A 14947-nucleotide genomic window follows, 5' to 3' on the forward strand; every position below is an offset into this window, starting at 1 on the left:
AACCGGGCGGAAGTGGAAAGCTGCTTCTTTCCCTGTGGGAGCTTCCCTCGTTGTCTGGAAGCTGCAGGGTCGCCCCCAGCTGCAAAATCCTAGACAGAAGCAGTGCCCCTCACTGGCCGCTCCTGGGGGCCCTGTCTCAGCTCTGCTTTGTACCACGGGGGCACCTTCACCCCGGACTGACATCCCTGCTGTGGTTCCCCCTCTGGTCTGTGGGTGCTGTGGCACCAGCCCGCACCGTGCAGCCAGGAGCCCTGCAAGCTTCCTCAGGCACAGCTGGCACCTGGACGGGCTCGCTGAGGATGGACGGAAGCTCTGGGCTCCGCGCCCCCCCGACTGGTGTCCCAAGGCCTGGGACTCACGGCGCAGCCCTCTCCCCAGGCGTCCTCACCACGTCCCTCTCTGCCCCCCCCGGGGTCGGCAGCCACAGAGTTCTCAGCCGCTTGGTCCCTCGCCGCTGCCTTGGGAAATGTAGCATCTGTGGTTTTAGAGAGATTTTAATAGTATCTTACATCCAGTGATTCCTAAAGGATTTCTTCCATTTTATCACTTCCAACAGGCCTAGTTTCTTGAAACCAAATCCACCTCTACTTCCGAGAAAGATGCTGGGCTGGCCTTCTCTTAAGGGCCTTCCTTAAGGGTCTTTCCAAACCCTCCTGGCATTGACCTAGACATTTTCTAGGAAGTTCTAAGTTGAGAAATTTTTTTCTGTAAAAAAAATTCTCAGGAAGTAAAATTCCTTTACTACTTTGAGTTGATATCATAAATTTTTTTGTTGTTTAACTGAAAATTATCATAAAGTTTTATGTGTATATGTTTACCGAAAAAAGTTGATCTTCCTTTTGTGGGATATCAATATATGTTTTAAGTCGTTAAAATACACACACACACACACACACACACACACACACACAATGTAGCATCTGTTGTCAGCGGGTCGAGGCCAAACTGAGAAAAAGTTCCTGGTAACATCCTGCCCCTTAATCCCATTGTCCTTTTCATCTTTCTGCAGCAGCAGACACCTTAGTGTGAGTTCCAGCATCAGCTCTGAGTGGGAGAGACCTGGCCGGGCATCTCAGCTCCGCCGCCCGCCTGGCCGTCTCCTACCTGCCCCATTTCTCAAAGGGAAACTGAAAGGCACCTCCCTCGGAGGGCTTGGGGTTAATTACCTGAAATAATGTGCACGGAGCTCCTTGCAGGGCACAGGTCCGTGTCAAGCCCTCCCCGGATGTTGGCCCGAGTGTGGAGTTACCCCTGGGAAGAAGCAGTGAGCCAGCCCTCGGTCACCCGAACGCTAGTCTTTGTGTTCGACCACTCCTGGGAGGGCCAGGGGGCAGCTGCGTTGCCTTTCAAAGTTCACAATCTCCCCAAAGCTCAGAGCTTTCTGTTTTTCACCTCAATCGAGGCATGTTTACATTCGTTAAAGTGCATGATTTGAAGCGTACACCTCGGTGAGTGTGTGTAACCACAGAGCATCAGCTCCAGACCCAGGGCCGTCACCTGTCCTGCTCATGAAGTTTCCCCAGAACCCAGCCGTGGACACTTTGACATCCGGCCTCTGCTTCCTAGCTTCCAAGTCAGCGTGGAGTACTTGTGACGGGGCCGGCTGCCCACGAGGTCACTGTCTGGCCCTTTACAGAAAATATTTGCCAACCCCTGCTTAAAGACCAAATCTGTGGCCGCAGAAGTTCCTGTCAAAGCTTCAGATTCTGTTAACGTGCTTCACGCCCGCTTTTCCTCCGGCAGAGCTACTGGTGCTGAGCGGTGCCGACCCGGTGGCCGAAGTCGCCATCCGACAGCTCAGCGAGTCCTCGAAGCTGAAGCTCAAATCCCCGCGGACGAAGAGCACGATCGTCATATCTGGGGTCTCCAAGGTGAGCCTGCCACTCGCCCTGCGTCAGCCCGGCCCCAGCCCTTGATCAGCTCCGGTGAGCTCCACCCCCAAATGTCAGCTTACATTCCCTCACCCACGGGGGCCCATTCCTGACGCAGCTTGTCCTGCTGAGGAAGGAAACTTGAAAGTTTCTGACCGGGGTTGCTTTGGTTGTCGAGAGGTTGGTGAATCATGTGAAGAAAAATTATTGAAAGAGAAAAGACCAGCGTGATATCAACTCCCCTTTGGGACAGAACCTCCACCCTCATGGCTGCCCCATCCTGGGGAGCTTTCACTTCACACATTACACATTTCCAAACCGTTTCCATTTTGCAGTGAATGTTTACGCCTTTCACGATCAGAGAAACGAAGCTTGTTTTAAAACTTATCCTGACCCCCATTCCTTCCTTCTCCTGCTCTGTGACCTTTGTCCAGAGCAGCTGATGGGTGCGAGGCGTCCCTGGTGGACGCCCGGAAGGCAAGGGCCCACATTACAGTCCTTTACTCTTTTTAACGTTTCAGAACAAGCAAGGAGAATGTGAGCAGTGGAGGGGCGGGTGGGACATTGGGTAGCTAGCTGGGAGGGGATGAGGAAGATGAATTTTTGGAGGGTGGGTTGATACTTTGAGGGCATGAGAGGGTGGGGTAGGAGGGCATGATGACAGTTGACCCCTTGGCTACTGGGAGAGGGGCCAGAACAGGTCCTGGGAGGCGCCAGAGGTGAGTCACCAATGTGGCCTTAGTGTCCAGGGGCCGGGTGAGTCTCTGGGCTTACCTGGGTGCGCTTCCAGAGGCAGCCAGCAGGGGGCGATGGCGTCCCTGGAAGCGCCTGGCCCAATGTCTGGGTTTTCTTTAGGAAGAATAAATAAATGAGTGAAATACGGGCAAGGCTCGTGACTGTCTCCTCCTCTGCGCCTTCTCTGAGATTTTATTCTAGATCATTTAGTCCATCTAACCGACTGCAGTTAATATCTCTGCTGATGGTAAAATTTGACCCAAACTGAGTCAGTGGGCACTTCTGACTTGGCTCAGAAAAGGGCAGTTGTCACCTGTCACTTAGCAGACTCTCCTGTACAACTGCCACGCAGATCAGGAACAGCAGACCGGCCCCCAGGTACCCCCCCAGCCGCCACCGTCATGTCCCTGCAGTCACTTTCCTGCCCTCCAGCGAACCACTTTCCCACCCCCAAGCACCTACATCTCTTTTACATACAAATATAACTCTTAGGATACAAAGTGCATAGCGGTCAGTTCCTCCTTGCACGATACACAAAAATGCTGTAGGAACAAAGGTTAAAGATAAATCGAATCTGGCACTCCAGAGCTCACATCCTCTGTCACCCCGTCTGCCATCCCATACGTAGGAAGGATGCTCTTCCCCCAGACCCCCCCAGCCTGCGACCTCGGGCCGACCCTCTGCCACAGGAGACCTTCGTCCACTGTGTTTCAGCCCATGCTTCCCTTAGCTGCCTCCTTGGAGGGGCGGCGCGCCTTCTGACGCTGAGACCACCAGCCAGGATGTTTGGACAGGGCTGCTGAGGCTTTTCCTCACCCGCTGCTTCTTCCCAGTATCCTTGGCATCTTCCTTTCCCTGACTTTGTCTCTCACCTCCCGGGTAGACCTCACTATGTCAGGACAACGACGCCTCCCTGATGCTGGACTACGCAGCCTCCATGGACAGCACCTGCCAGAAGGATGCCTTGGACCAGCCAGGGGCGTCTGTGGCCCCTGCCCCACCCGAGGGGGGGAAGGAGACCCCAGCAGGGGCCCGGCTGGCCCTGGAGCCCCAGGAGACTGAGCTGGATTCCTGGGACTTGGAAGAGGAGCCACCGGCCGGGGCCAGTGCCTGGGGTGGCCAGGCCCTGCGGGACCCTGCTGGGGATGAGCTGTCGGAGCACTCCCTGAGTGTGTCTGAGCTGGAGCCGGGCACTTCCCAGAAGCGTAAAGGTACCAGCCCCTCCCTTGCCCGCCCTGCCCACCCCTCCTCACTCCCCACCACTCCCCCCTGCCCCACGGCTTTGCTCTCCTACTAGTTCCAAGCTAAGCAAGTTCTCACCCTCTGCTTTCCTTCCCTTCTCCTCTGCAAGGGCACCCCACCCTCAGCGCCCCTACACCTGCAGAAACACCTGCGCTGAACATCCGAGCCCATTTAGAGCCCATGGGCAGGGGTAGGGGGTGCAGGCTGTATTCAGAATCCTTCCCAGTGTGAGCGGCCGGGTCATGTCTCTTCATTTGTGGAGGCAATTGGTGTTCACGGCTAGAAGCGCCCCTTCCTCTGTCTGGGCGCTCCTCCCCGCAGGAGTAGAGGCATCCAGAGCATTGAGAGGGGTCAGGAGCCAGGTACCACGATGGAGCCAGAGAGACCAGCCGGGCAGAGACTGGGCTTCCCTCAGCTGCGGAGATGGGCACCCCTCCCCTTGTGTGCCTCTCAGACTCCCCCCTCCAACGGAAAGCGAACCAGACTTCCCCACTCGACCCTGACAGGGTCCACGGGGAGATGAGCTCCCTAGAAAATTAGCCGATTAACTTAATATGTGTGCAGTGGTGAGGGAATCATTGCATTGGAATAAGCGACTGTTTCCCGTTAGCGCTAAATCAGTGCTCTAAATCTGTAAATGTCTTCAACGCATGCAGTTTTTCCCAGACGGTGCTTTGGCACGATGGTGACCTGAAGATACTTGCCGAGGGAAGGTAGTCCAGAGGCTCGGGCCATTTCTAGATGTGAGGCTTCAAGACTCACTGAGTCTCAGCTCCCTCCTCTGTAAATGGGGATGTGCTCACCACGTGTGCCCACCTCCCCGAGAACCCCACCGGCCAGGCGGTAATAGGAGGGCCCAGTGCAGAGGACAGGCCGGGAGAGCCCAGGCAGGGGCCGGAGCCAAACCAGCAGTCCTGGGTGCAACTCTGCACCAAGTCCCGGCTCCCCCACAAGTGTAGACATTAGGAGTCTCAGCCAGTCGGGTCGGGAACTTTGGGGAGCTGCTCTGTTCTTGGTGCCACGGACCAGTGGTTCCTACGTGGGGCGATCGTGCCCCCTCCCCGGGGGGCACCGGCCATGGCTGGGGGCAGAGGGTGCTGGGGGTTCAGGTGGGTGGAGGCCAGGGGTGGTGCTCAGCACCCGACCACAGCATCCCGTGGCCCCAGCGTCCCCGGGGCCGAGCCGAGAGCCCCGCTGGGGAAGGTCGGCATCCTGCCTTCCCCTCCTCTTTCCCGTTGGCTTCCCGGGCTCCCCCATGACCCACCCCCTCACTGGAGCAGAGCGGGACAGACAGGGTGGAGGCCAAGGAAGAGGCAGAGAGAGAGGAAGGAGCAGGGCTCCTGGGTGTGATTTCCAGACCCTGCGATGGAGCTCGGGCTCTATCTGCCCGCCGCCCGGGCTTGGCGCCTCATCCCGAGGACCTGTCGGGGGGCCGGGAGCCGCGTGGCAATGAGCACCGCCCTCTGTGGCGGCTCCCTGGCTTCTGTTCTGGAAAAGGTGGCCCGGCCGCTGGTCCACAGCCCGGCACGTGCCCCCGGCCTGGGCTTTGTCTTGGGGCCAGAGCAGCCCAAGGGGGCTCCCCTGGACCTGAGGAAGGCAGGTGGGCACTGGGCAGGGTGGGGTGCAGGTGGGGTGACCCGTCTGTGACCTGATGGACCAGCAGGCCACCTCCTCTTCTCACAGAACCCGCCCCTCCCTCCCGCCGTCCGTTCATTCTGGAAGGCCGAGCCTCACCACCCCAGGCCCGTTCAGAGACCGCTGTTCCTTCATCCCATCCCTCCTGCCCTGCCTCCCTCCCTCCCTCTGCTGTCCCTTCCGGGGAGCTCTTTTCCTTGGGTTTCTGTCCTTGCTGTGTCCTGGCCACCCCGCTCCTCTCCCGTCACCGGCCAGGTGGATGACACCCTCACTCTTGGGGACCTGGTGCCGGCAGGTGTGCCTTTTGCTCCACCCTGAGGCCTGGCAGCTGGGGCCGGGTACGGACGCTGAGCCAGCGGTCATGCACCTCACTCTTAGCGCTGCACAGACCCGGGAGTTTTCAAAGGGACGCACTGGGCAGCGTTTTAAAAATTGCTTTTCATTCCATTGTTTCCTGAGAGATTTGCACTCGGCATCTCTACGAGATACTGTCAGAACCTTAGATGATTACGCTTTATGGGTACCAAATAGTTTTCCTTTTCCACCAGAATTTTTTCCAAACTGGTGATCTAGGGGGCAGCTCTGTGGAGTTTCCTCTCCTTTGTAAACTGAAGCCTATTTTTCAGTTCAAGAGCCACCTGCATCCCCTGTCATAGGAAGGAGTTGGCTCTAGCCTTCCAAGACTACCTATTTAGAATTCCCCTGGAACCCTGCTGATTGGAAATGTACATATGGTTATGATGCAGCCAAGACAGGAAATGCATTCCTTAAATTTGGTTTCATTTTTAGCTTAACAAAGCATTGATGTGCTGTAGTACAAATATGTGAATGTTCTTAATACAACCGAACTCTACACTTAGAACTGGCTACGGTGGTGCATTTTATGTTATGTGTATTTTACCACAAGTAAGAACAAAAGCATTGGTGGAGACTCTGAAAAATATTAAAAAGGAAAACAAAAACAAACCTTGCCAAGCATCCTGCACAGTAACGTCCCATGTTGTATATAACGCAAATGCTTCAAACTCTTACGTCTCTCGTTCTGATTTTGCTGTTGCAAACTTTTCTTTTCACCTCTTCCTTCTCTCCATCCCTGCTCATGCCCTTTAACTTAAGAGGATCGCTATGCCAGCCAGAATTAATTGCCTACACAGTAAGTTATTTCTGTTTTATATATATATTTTTTAATTAAGTATAGCCTTGCTATGAGAAAAGCACATATTGTAACTGAGCCGGAAGTTAACCCCACCCCCCTTCCTTTTCCCTCCCATCGCTTTCCACTTGGACCATCCCCGGGTGCCAGTTTTCCCATCTTCCTCCTTCAAAGTGCCCTGGTCTGGTAGTAGAGGGGCCATCATCTCGGGAAGGCATCCCTGTGTTAGCTGACTTGACAAAACCACCTTGCCAAGAAATTCAGACAGACCGACTCCCTTAATGGTCCTTGGTTCCAAAAAGTCGTCACTTCTGTAATTGGGCCTTCCGTGGTTCCCCTTGTAATCTAAAGCTGTTGTTTGGGCAGCAGACTTTAATTTATAAGGTTGCTTTTGGTCACTGTTTTCCTACCTGTAAGATGTTAAGATGCATTCTTCAATGAGCGATTTACGTCTGTTAAACTGAGACGAGTGGAATAAATTTGGGAATATTTGCAACATTAAAGCTATAATTTAGAATAATTATTTTTAATTCCTTCATATATCTGTTTATACCTTAGCCTTATGATTGTTTTTTTTATTAACCTTTAGTCTTATGATTGTTTTTAGAACCTGGGAAAGATCTTTTTTCTTGCCTGTCCCATCTAAGAGTTTGGTTATTTGCCTGAAATTTCACATAACCTGTTTCCAGATCTTACCTTCAGGCATCTTTAAGATTGGGAGTGAGGCCTGCGTCTTGCTTCATGCCTGTGGTGTGGATGAGGTAGCCCAGAGGGAAGGAGGTGGGCTTATTAAATCCAAACGGCCCCAGCGGCCTTGCCCCATTGATGTGAATTTCCCTATCAGCAAAGGGTGACAGATTCTGTGGGCCCAGAGTCAACTGTGACATACCAAACTGGAGTTCTTCTCTCGGCCAGGGTTCTCCAGGGAAGCAGAGCCAATAGGTTCTGTATTTCAAGGAACCGGTTCGTGTTGATGAGTCCGAAATCTGCAGGGCAGGCAGGAGCTGGCGCCGCAGTCTTGGGGCAGTCTTGAACCTTCTCAGGCATTCAGTGATTGGCTGAAGCCCACCCACCTCACTCCGGGTTATCTGCTAGAGCTCAGGCACTGAGGGAGATCTGGACCACATCGACCAGGAGCCTTCCCTGCGGCACTCAGCTCAGTATTGGGATGGAGTCACTGGGCGTTCTGGGACAAACTGGCACAGAAAACCGAGCTCCGATGTCCATTAGTCATGGCGGCGCCTTACGGCACCGCCTGCCAGCAGCTGAGGGGGCACTGGCCCGTCTGAGCTACGACCTCACGCCCACCTGTGGTGCAGCCACATCAGCGTCCGCTGAGCCCACCAGTGGCCACGTCCTTCCGGCGTGACTTACCCCCAAGGTCGTCGTGCTTTACTGGCCAAGTTTAAACGGACGGTAACATTTTTATTTAGTCATGAAAGTGGAATAACCTCTGTCTGTGCTAGTTATTCTTCACGTTTGGTGAGTTAGTCTGTGGACCCTGGAGATGGGCTCACATTGCTGGAATGTTCTGTCCTACCCAGGCCGCCAGCACGCCTCTCGGGAGATTTACATCATTCTGGAAAGCCTGTCAGAGTCGTTCCCAGAGAGCAGGGCTCTGCTCTGCGATCCCTCTGGGAGCTGCATCCACCTCGCCCTCCAGAGGCTTCGCCAGCGGCCACCCGCAGACCGGCGCTCCAGACGCCTACTGGCCACTTCCAGCTCAGATGCCATGCTTAGCAGCACACAAGAGCCAGGCTCGAGAGCACGGCTTTGTAGGGCAGAGCACGTCACCCCTCCGAGTCTCTGCTTCCCTATTTGTAAGCAAGAGATGAGAGCACCCTCAGAGGTGGCTGGGAGACATAACCGGGACTCCAGCCTGTAGATTTGCAAACCTCGGTGTCTCCCCTCACATGACTGCCCTCTGTCCGAGAAGCCGACGTCCCCACAGAAGCCATGACAAGTGGTGTCAAGTTAGGGGAAACGTGGACCTGGTGAGCCGTGCACGTGACCTCAGGACGATGCACACCAGGGTACACATGACAGCATCCAGTTCAGGCGGCGACGCTGAACAGGCAAAGTTAACAGCACAGCACACCTGCTCCAGAGGGTGGGCGTAAGGACCAAGAACAGAAACACCGCGTGGCAGGTCTGTCAGGGCAGCACAGGTCCGCGGCCGACATGGCGCTGGCTGGGGGCGGGGACGCTGCTGAAACAAAGCACAGCCAGCAGGGCCGTTTAAACAGTTACGGCCAACGCATCTGCTCTACCAGCTCTGCTCCCAGGACGCGAGTTCTTGCTGTTTTATGTTAACGTGAGGAGAATTTGAAGTTTAGGCGTTTCAGGTGCAGTGTCATTTAAACGAGAGAAAGCGACCGCTCAGAAGTGTGCAGACTCCCTTTTTAAGGAGTTTTGAGCACAGCTGCCCCTCGCCTGTCCCTGTGTTCTGGCTTCTCACTCAATCCAGGGTGCAAAGCCAGACCCTCAGAACCGGGTGCTGTGCCCTGCAGGCTAGGCTGCCATGTCCCCGTCCCCCGTCCCGCACAGCCCTGAGATATTAAAACGTAAAGGGGCATCAGGAAACTATGTAAAAGAAAGTGAACGCACTGCTTACCTTCTGCCCTCTGGTCTGGTCCCCGGTGCTGACGTCTGTGTCCTTAGCAGTTTTCCACGTACCAGTTTCCAGTTTTCCACGTACCAGTTTCCACGTAGCAGTTTTCCACTGATGGCGGTTTGACCAGACCTTGGTGGGTGGTTTCCAGCCCCAGCTGCATGTTAGAAAGACCTGGGGATTTTGTAAAAGATGCTGATGTCCTGACGTCTCCCCAGAACCCCTCACATCAGATTCCCCAGGGCTGGGACCTGGACGTCTGGAGGTTTTCCAGGTTGCTGCCCGACTCCAGCGTGTCTTGGGGCTGAGAAGACTGCTCTAGCATCTGCCCTCTGCCCTGATCTAACACGGGGCGTCCAGGGTCCGAGGATAAACAGGAGGACGTGGCCGGTGCCTCAGGACCCTCATCTGAAGTCGCATCCTCCCCTGCCCTTTCTTGTCTGTGTTAGATTCCTGGGGCTGCTGTAACAAAGTACCGCAGATGGGGTGGTTTAAACAACAGAGATTTCTTCTCTCTGAGTTCTGGAGGCTGGAAGTCCACGATAAAGGTGTGGCAGGGCTGGTTCCTCCCGAGGCTACGAGGGAGAATCTGTCCCAGGCTCTCCCCCAGCTTCTGGGGGTTTGTTAACCATCGTTGTCACTCCGAGGCTTGTAGACGCATCACCTTGAGCTCTGCCCTCATCTTCACACGGCGTCTCCCTGCATGTCTCTGTCCAAATTTCCCGTTTTTATAAGGACAGTAGTCATACTGGATTAGCACCTGTCCTAATGACCTCGCTATAACTTAATTGCCTCTTTAGTGACCGTATCTCCAAACAAGGTCACGTTCTGAGGTGCTGGGGTTCGGACCCCAGCATAAGAATTCTGGAGGGACACGATCCGACCCATGACACCACCCCTGCTCACACCTCAGATCTTGGCTGCAGACCCCAGACTGAATTGCAGCACAGGGACATGCATGAAATGGGCTTTGCAGATGGAGCCTTCCAGGGGAGATCCTCTTTCTGCCGGGCTTCCACATCCCTAGATCTGCAGCTGGCCTGGGGGATGGATTGGTCTGTTCCCCTCTCCACACTTCCATCCCCTGCCCCCTGCCCCGGGGAGATGGGGGTGGCGTGTGGCGTTAGGGTCCAGGTTGACGGAGTAGATCCATCAGAACTTCCTCTCCTCTGTTCCAATGTGACAGCACCCCATTCATGTGCTATTTGGGGGCTCCAAGCTTAACCCAAAGCAGGTACCTAGAGATCAGAAATACCTCCTAGGTCCCCCACCCCCACCCCAATCTGAGGTAACCTGGTCAGGCTGGGAGGCCCCGGGACTTGCGATATGCTGGGTAACTGACCGGTGGGCATCACTGCATCTGCCCCCGGGACTGGCCAGAGTCCAGGGTCAAGCCCTGTCAGTGGTGGTGACCCCTGCCGTAACACACCCTACCCGGTGGTTTTCTGAGATACGCTGCATCCTACAGGGATTTGAACGGCTCCCGGAACAGACCTTTCTGGCCCAAGGAGAAGCCCGTTGAGCCTAAAGCCACTGACACTGTTATACTCATCCTTCCGCCTCATCCCTTCCCAGCCTTCCTCAGCCCCCCTGTACACCGCCTCCAGCTTTAGATAATGGTAGAAAATGTCCGAGTGAGTCTTTGCAATAGGTTGATTGTATCCAAAGAGCAAATGAAAAACAAATCTTTTGGGCAGCTTTGACCAAATTAAATTCGGCCCATTCCTTGGAGCTTTGAGCTGTGTCCTGCTGCTTAACCCAGGCAGAGCAAGTAGGACACGCATCCTTTTTTTTTTTTCCTTCATTGTTAATTGGAAAATTTCTTTTTTACAAAAATGTTTATGGAAGGACAGTTGCTTTACAATGTTGTGTTAGTTTCTACTGTACAGCAAAGTGACCCAGCTCCACATATATATATATATATATATATATATATATCTCCCCTCAGACATGCATCCTTAAGTTCAGGTCCAGTAAATGGCCTCTTAAAGTCACGGGCGTGCTGTTTTTCCCGAGGTAAGTGCTGATTATGCAAAGGTCTGTGGATAAGGCTGAGTCAGATTCCACAACTGTCCATACATTTCATGTAGGAAAGCAAAGTGACGCCTTCCAGCCTCCCGTTTGGATAAGCCAGGATGGTTTCTGCATATGTCATAGGCGTGGAAGTATTCTTTGGATCTGTCGTGAAAAGAATGAATTTTGCCAGATTAGCTATAAAGCTCCTTATTGAGATGGTCAGACCATTCTCCTTTCAGAGTCATTAACACCTACATGCACGTGGTCATGGGTTTCCCAGCCTGGCTGGAAGGGCCCCCTGATCCCCCTGGGCCTTGTTCATAGGATGTGAAACTAGTTTGTGAAAATGGAAGCAGGTTAGTGGGCTCTGGCCATTGATATGTTAGCTGGCACTTAACCTTTAAGGAACCATTGCCGTGGAAATCATTGCTGCTGCTAATTTTTTTTCTATTTCATATTGCACCACTTGACGTCATATACAGATAGGTCAAAGCAAGCAAGATCGAGGGTTTTAGGTCTAAAGTGATCAAGTAACAGACATTTCATGTGACTTAGCCTGATACACACGTGCTGGATCTGAAGTTGTAAAAGATCTTCCTCCCCAAAAGAATAAATGTTATTTAAATTTCCTAAGAGAGTGAATACCATTGTTCTCAGAGTCCTTAATTTGGTTTTAATAGCATGAGCGTCCTTTCTGGGGCACAAAGCACTGCTCTGCCGTTTACAGCCCTCCTCGTGATGGGGAGTCTCTAAAAGTCAGGGATCTAGACGCCTGCCTGGGAATGGATTCCAAGTGACCTCTGCTCACTGCGCCTTGGAAGCACTTATGCTGTGCTCAGGCCAGACCCAGCTGCCTTTCTTGTGCCAACAGGGAGGCGCGCTGCAGTCACAGGCTGCCTTCTATTAGAGTCGCTGGTGGGAGCCGCCTTCCTTCCTTTCCTCCTGGACGCGTCGCCCACCAGGCTTTTCACCCGCAGCCCCGCTGACCCCGTGCCTTGCTCTTACAGGAGGGATTTTAAGGAAGGGCGCGAAGCTGTTCTTCCGCCGGCGGCACCAGCAGAAAGACCCCGGCCTGAGCCAGTCCCACAACGACCTGGTGTTCCTGCAGCAGCCGGCAGGGCCGCGGAGGAAGGGGGCGACGCTTGCCCGGTTCCTGAACAAGAAGCTGCTCTCCAGACACCGGGGCCAGAGCACCGCGAACGGCGCCCCCCTGGACCCCCGCCCGTAGGCCGGCACGCCTCCTTCCCCGCGATGCTGCAGACGTGGACCCTCCGTAGCCACCCGCCAGGACACAGCCAGAGGGCCCGTGAGTTGTGGACGGCCTCCCTGTCCCCAGTCTAGCTGGGGTTTTTTCCAACAATTTCATCTTTTAAAGGGAAAAAAAACAACAACAAAAAACAGTCTGAGTCTCCAGCCAGGAGGTTTCCCCCGGAGAGAACCTACAAAGCCCAGTTTGCCACCGGAAGCCACGAGACCCGACGGCTCGCAGCGTGGGTGGTGCTCACGTCTAAGAGTTGAAGTTAAAACGGGAGAAGGCTATATACCACTGTGTGGACTATGGAACTTACCACAAGGGGCTGTGGACGGGCAGGGGAGGGGGACAAGCTCTGCCCTCCATGCTCTAACTTTGGTCCGTGCCTGGACCACATCACAAAGAGGAGGCCGCCTCTGTGCTGTCACTGTGAGCGGAATGGGTGGGTCACCTCTCCTAATTGGCTGCTCAGAATAAAAAGTGCAGGCGGCCCTGAGTACTAAGAGGTGGGACACAGGCAAACAGAAATTACCATGGGAATGGAAACACTGACAAACGCAGGAAGACACTTGCCTTTGATATTAGCCATATAACTTGAAAAATTATGCAAATACTAAATATATCTTATGCATATTATGCTGAACACTTTTCTAAGTTTGCTTTGAGCCTGTTTACGAGTGGGAGATATATAAATCCTTATGTGGTTTTTATATTTTTCTCTATAGCATCAGAGCTGTAATAATACCAACAGAGCAGCCAACACATGGAATGTTTCTCTCCCGTCCGGCCTCCTTGTTCACAGAAGCACCAAAAGATGAAGTTAGGAGCAATAAGCCACAGCTAGAGGGACACGGGCACCACACACATATGGTTTTTCTGCAGTCCAAGGTTGGTTTGCCAAATATTGCCCATAGCCGAAACAAAGTACTTTTAGGGCAAGAGAGGAAATTATTTTATGTCTCAGATGTGAGTCTTAGGAATGCAAGTTTAATAACAAATGAGCCAAACGTGCATCACACTTCTCTGAGCTCTTCAGAATTCTACTGTGTTTAGCAACTCTTGGGATGCCCTTGTTTTGATTTCCAGTGGAAAAAAACAGTCAGTTCGGCACACGATGTTAATATCCCTACGAGTCTTCCAAACCACTCCTCATCTGTACGCCGTTACCCTGGGGTTCATTCACAATTTTCACATCGTCCACTCCTTCTCACTGAAACACTTTTAGGAGACATGCTTATTAAAAAGCACTTGTTGGGCTTCCCTGGTGGCGCAGTGGTAGAGTCCGCCTGCCGATGCGGGGGACGCGGGTTCGTGCCCCGGTCCGGGAAGATCCCACATGCCGCGGAGCGGCTGGGCACGTGAGCCGTGGCCGCTGAGCCTACGTGTCCGGAGCCTGTGCTCCGCAACGGGAGAGGCCACAACAGTGAGATGCCCACGTACCGCAAAAAAAAACAAACAAAAAAAACCCACTTGTTAATCAGGGTGAAAGGTTTTGAGTAAGATTCATTTTCCTCCAATAATATTTAAAGGCTACAATGAAAACTTGGCTCCTGTCACAGATGTGAAATTGGGTGAGTTCCTTCCTATAGCTGCTTTTGTGAATCCTTAAACATATATTTCAGGAGTAAGCGAGCCGTGGATGAGCAAAAACCTTTATAAAAATCAAAATTATAGAATTTTTTCCTTTCCTTTTTTTTGAGGGAGAGATTAGAAAACTACATTAAGAATTTTATTGTAAAATGCACAATGTTAAAATTCTTAGGTATCCCGAGAATTATCGAGTAACTGTAAAATGACTTTTTCAGCATAGTTTGCTTTTAAAGATTATACCCCAATTGTAATCACTGTAAATTAGCACCTGGTATTCCAAAATATAGTATGTTCATACCAAGTTAGCCCCCAGAGGCTAGTAATCGCTACTAGTCTTTTTGGAACCGATGGTCTCATTAATGTTCTCTCCTACTTGAAGGATTACTGTTCTCTCTCATGTGGTCCACAGAACCCGTGACATTCCAGAATTTATTCTAAGAGGATATTGTGTGTCGAATTCCAGGCACTGATCAGTAGTAGTTAGTACAATTTGTTTTTGAGTTGGAAATTCAGATGGACTCGATCTATTCAAGTGTGAAGGTGTCAAGAGTTTCAGATTCAGCTTTCTCACTCTAAAAAAAAAGTCTTAGCTGTTCCCATTCCTGAAAGACCCCATGAGCATTCTGTTCACCGCTTCATACCTTTATCCAGGGCTCTGCTTTCTCAGCTTCCTCGTGACTTGAAACCTCTTCAGGGTCCTGGGAATGTGTCAGGTGGGCTGCGTCCACCCCATGTGTGAGAAGCACGTGGATTAACTCGAGGGGGACAGTGTTGCTGGGGAGATGCATATTTCTTGGTGTCTATTGGATGCACATCAAGAACCCTGTACATTTGAGTCAATC

General features: G+C 52.7%; 1 protein-coding gene across 1 annotated transcript in view; it reads left to right on the plus strand.

Moving 5' to 3' along the window:
* C2CD2 (C2 calcium dependent domain containing 2) overlaps nt 1–12640 on the plus strand; it is a 59553-nt gene extending 46913 nt beyond the window's left edge. Inside the window, exons 12-14 of the mRNA XM_007452874.1 lie at nt 1744–1871; nt 3490–3817; nt 12271–12640. Coding sequence (XP_007452936.1) covers nt 1744–1871; nt 3490–3817; nt 12271–12491 — 677 coding nt within the window. The 3' untranslated portion in view covers nt 12492–12640. The remainder of the gene's footprint in view (nt 1–1743; nt 1872–3489; nt 3818–12270) is intronic.
* Nucleotides 12641–14947: the final 2307 nt, after the last annotated feature.

Source organism: Lipotes vexillifer, unplaced genomic scaffold (assembly GCF_000442215.2).
Source record: "Lipotes vexillifer unplaced genomic scaffold, Lipotes_vexillifer_v1.1 scaffold478, whole genome shotgun sequence".
Classification (NCBI taxonomy): domain Eukaryota; kingdom Metazoa; phylum Chordata; class Mammalia; order Artiodactyla; family Lipotidae; genus Lipotes; species Lipotes vexillifer.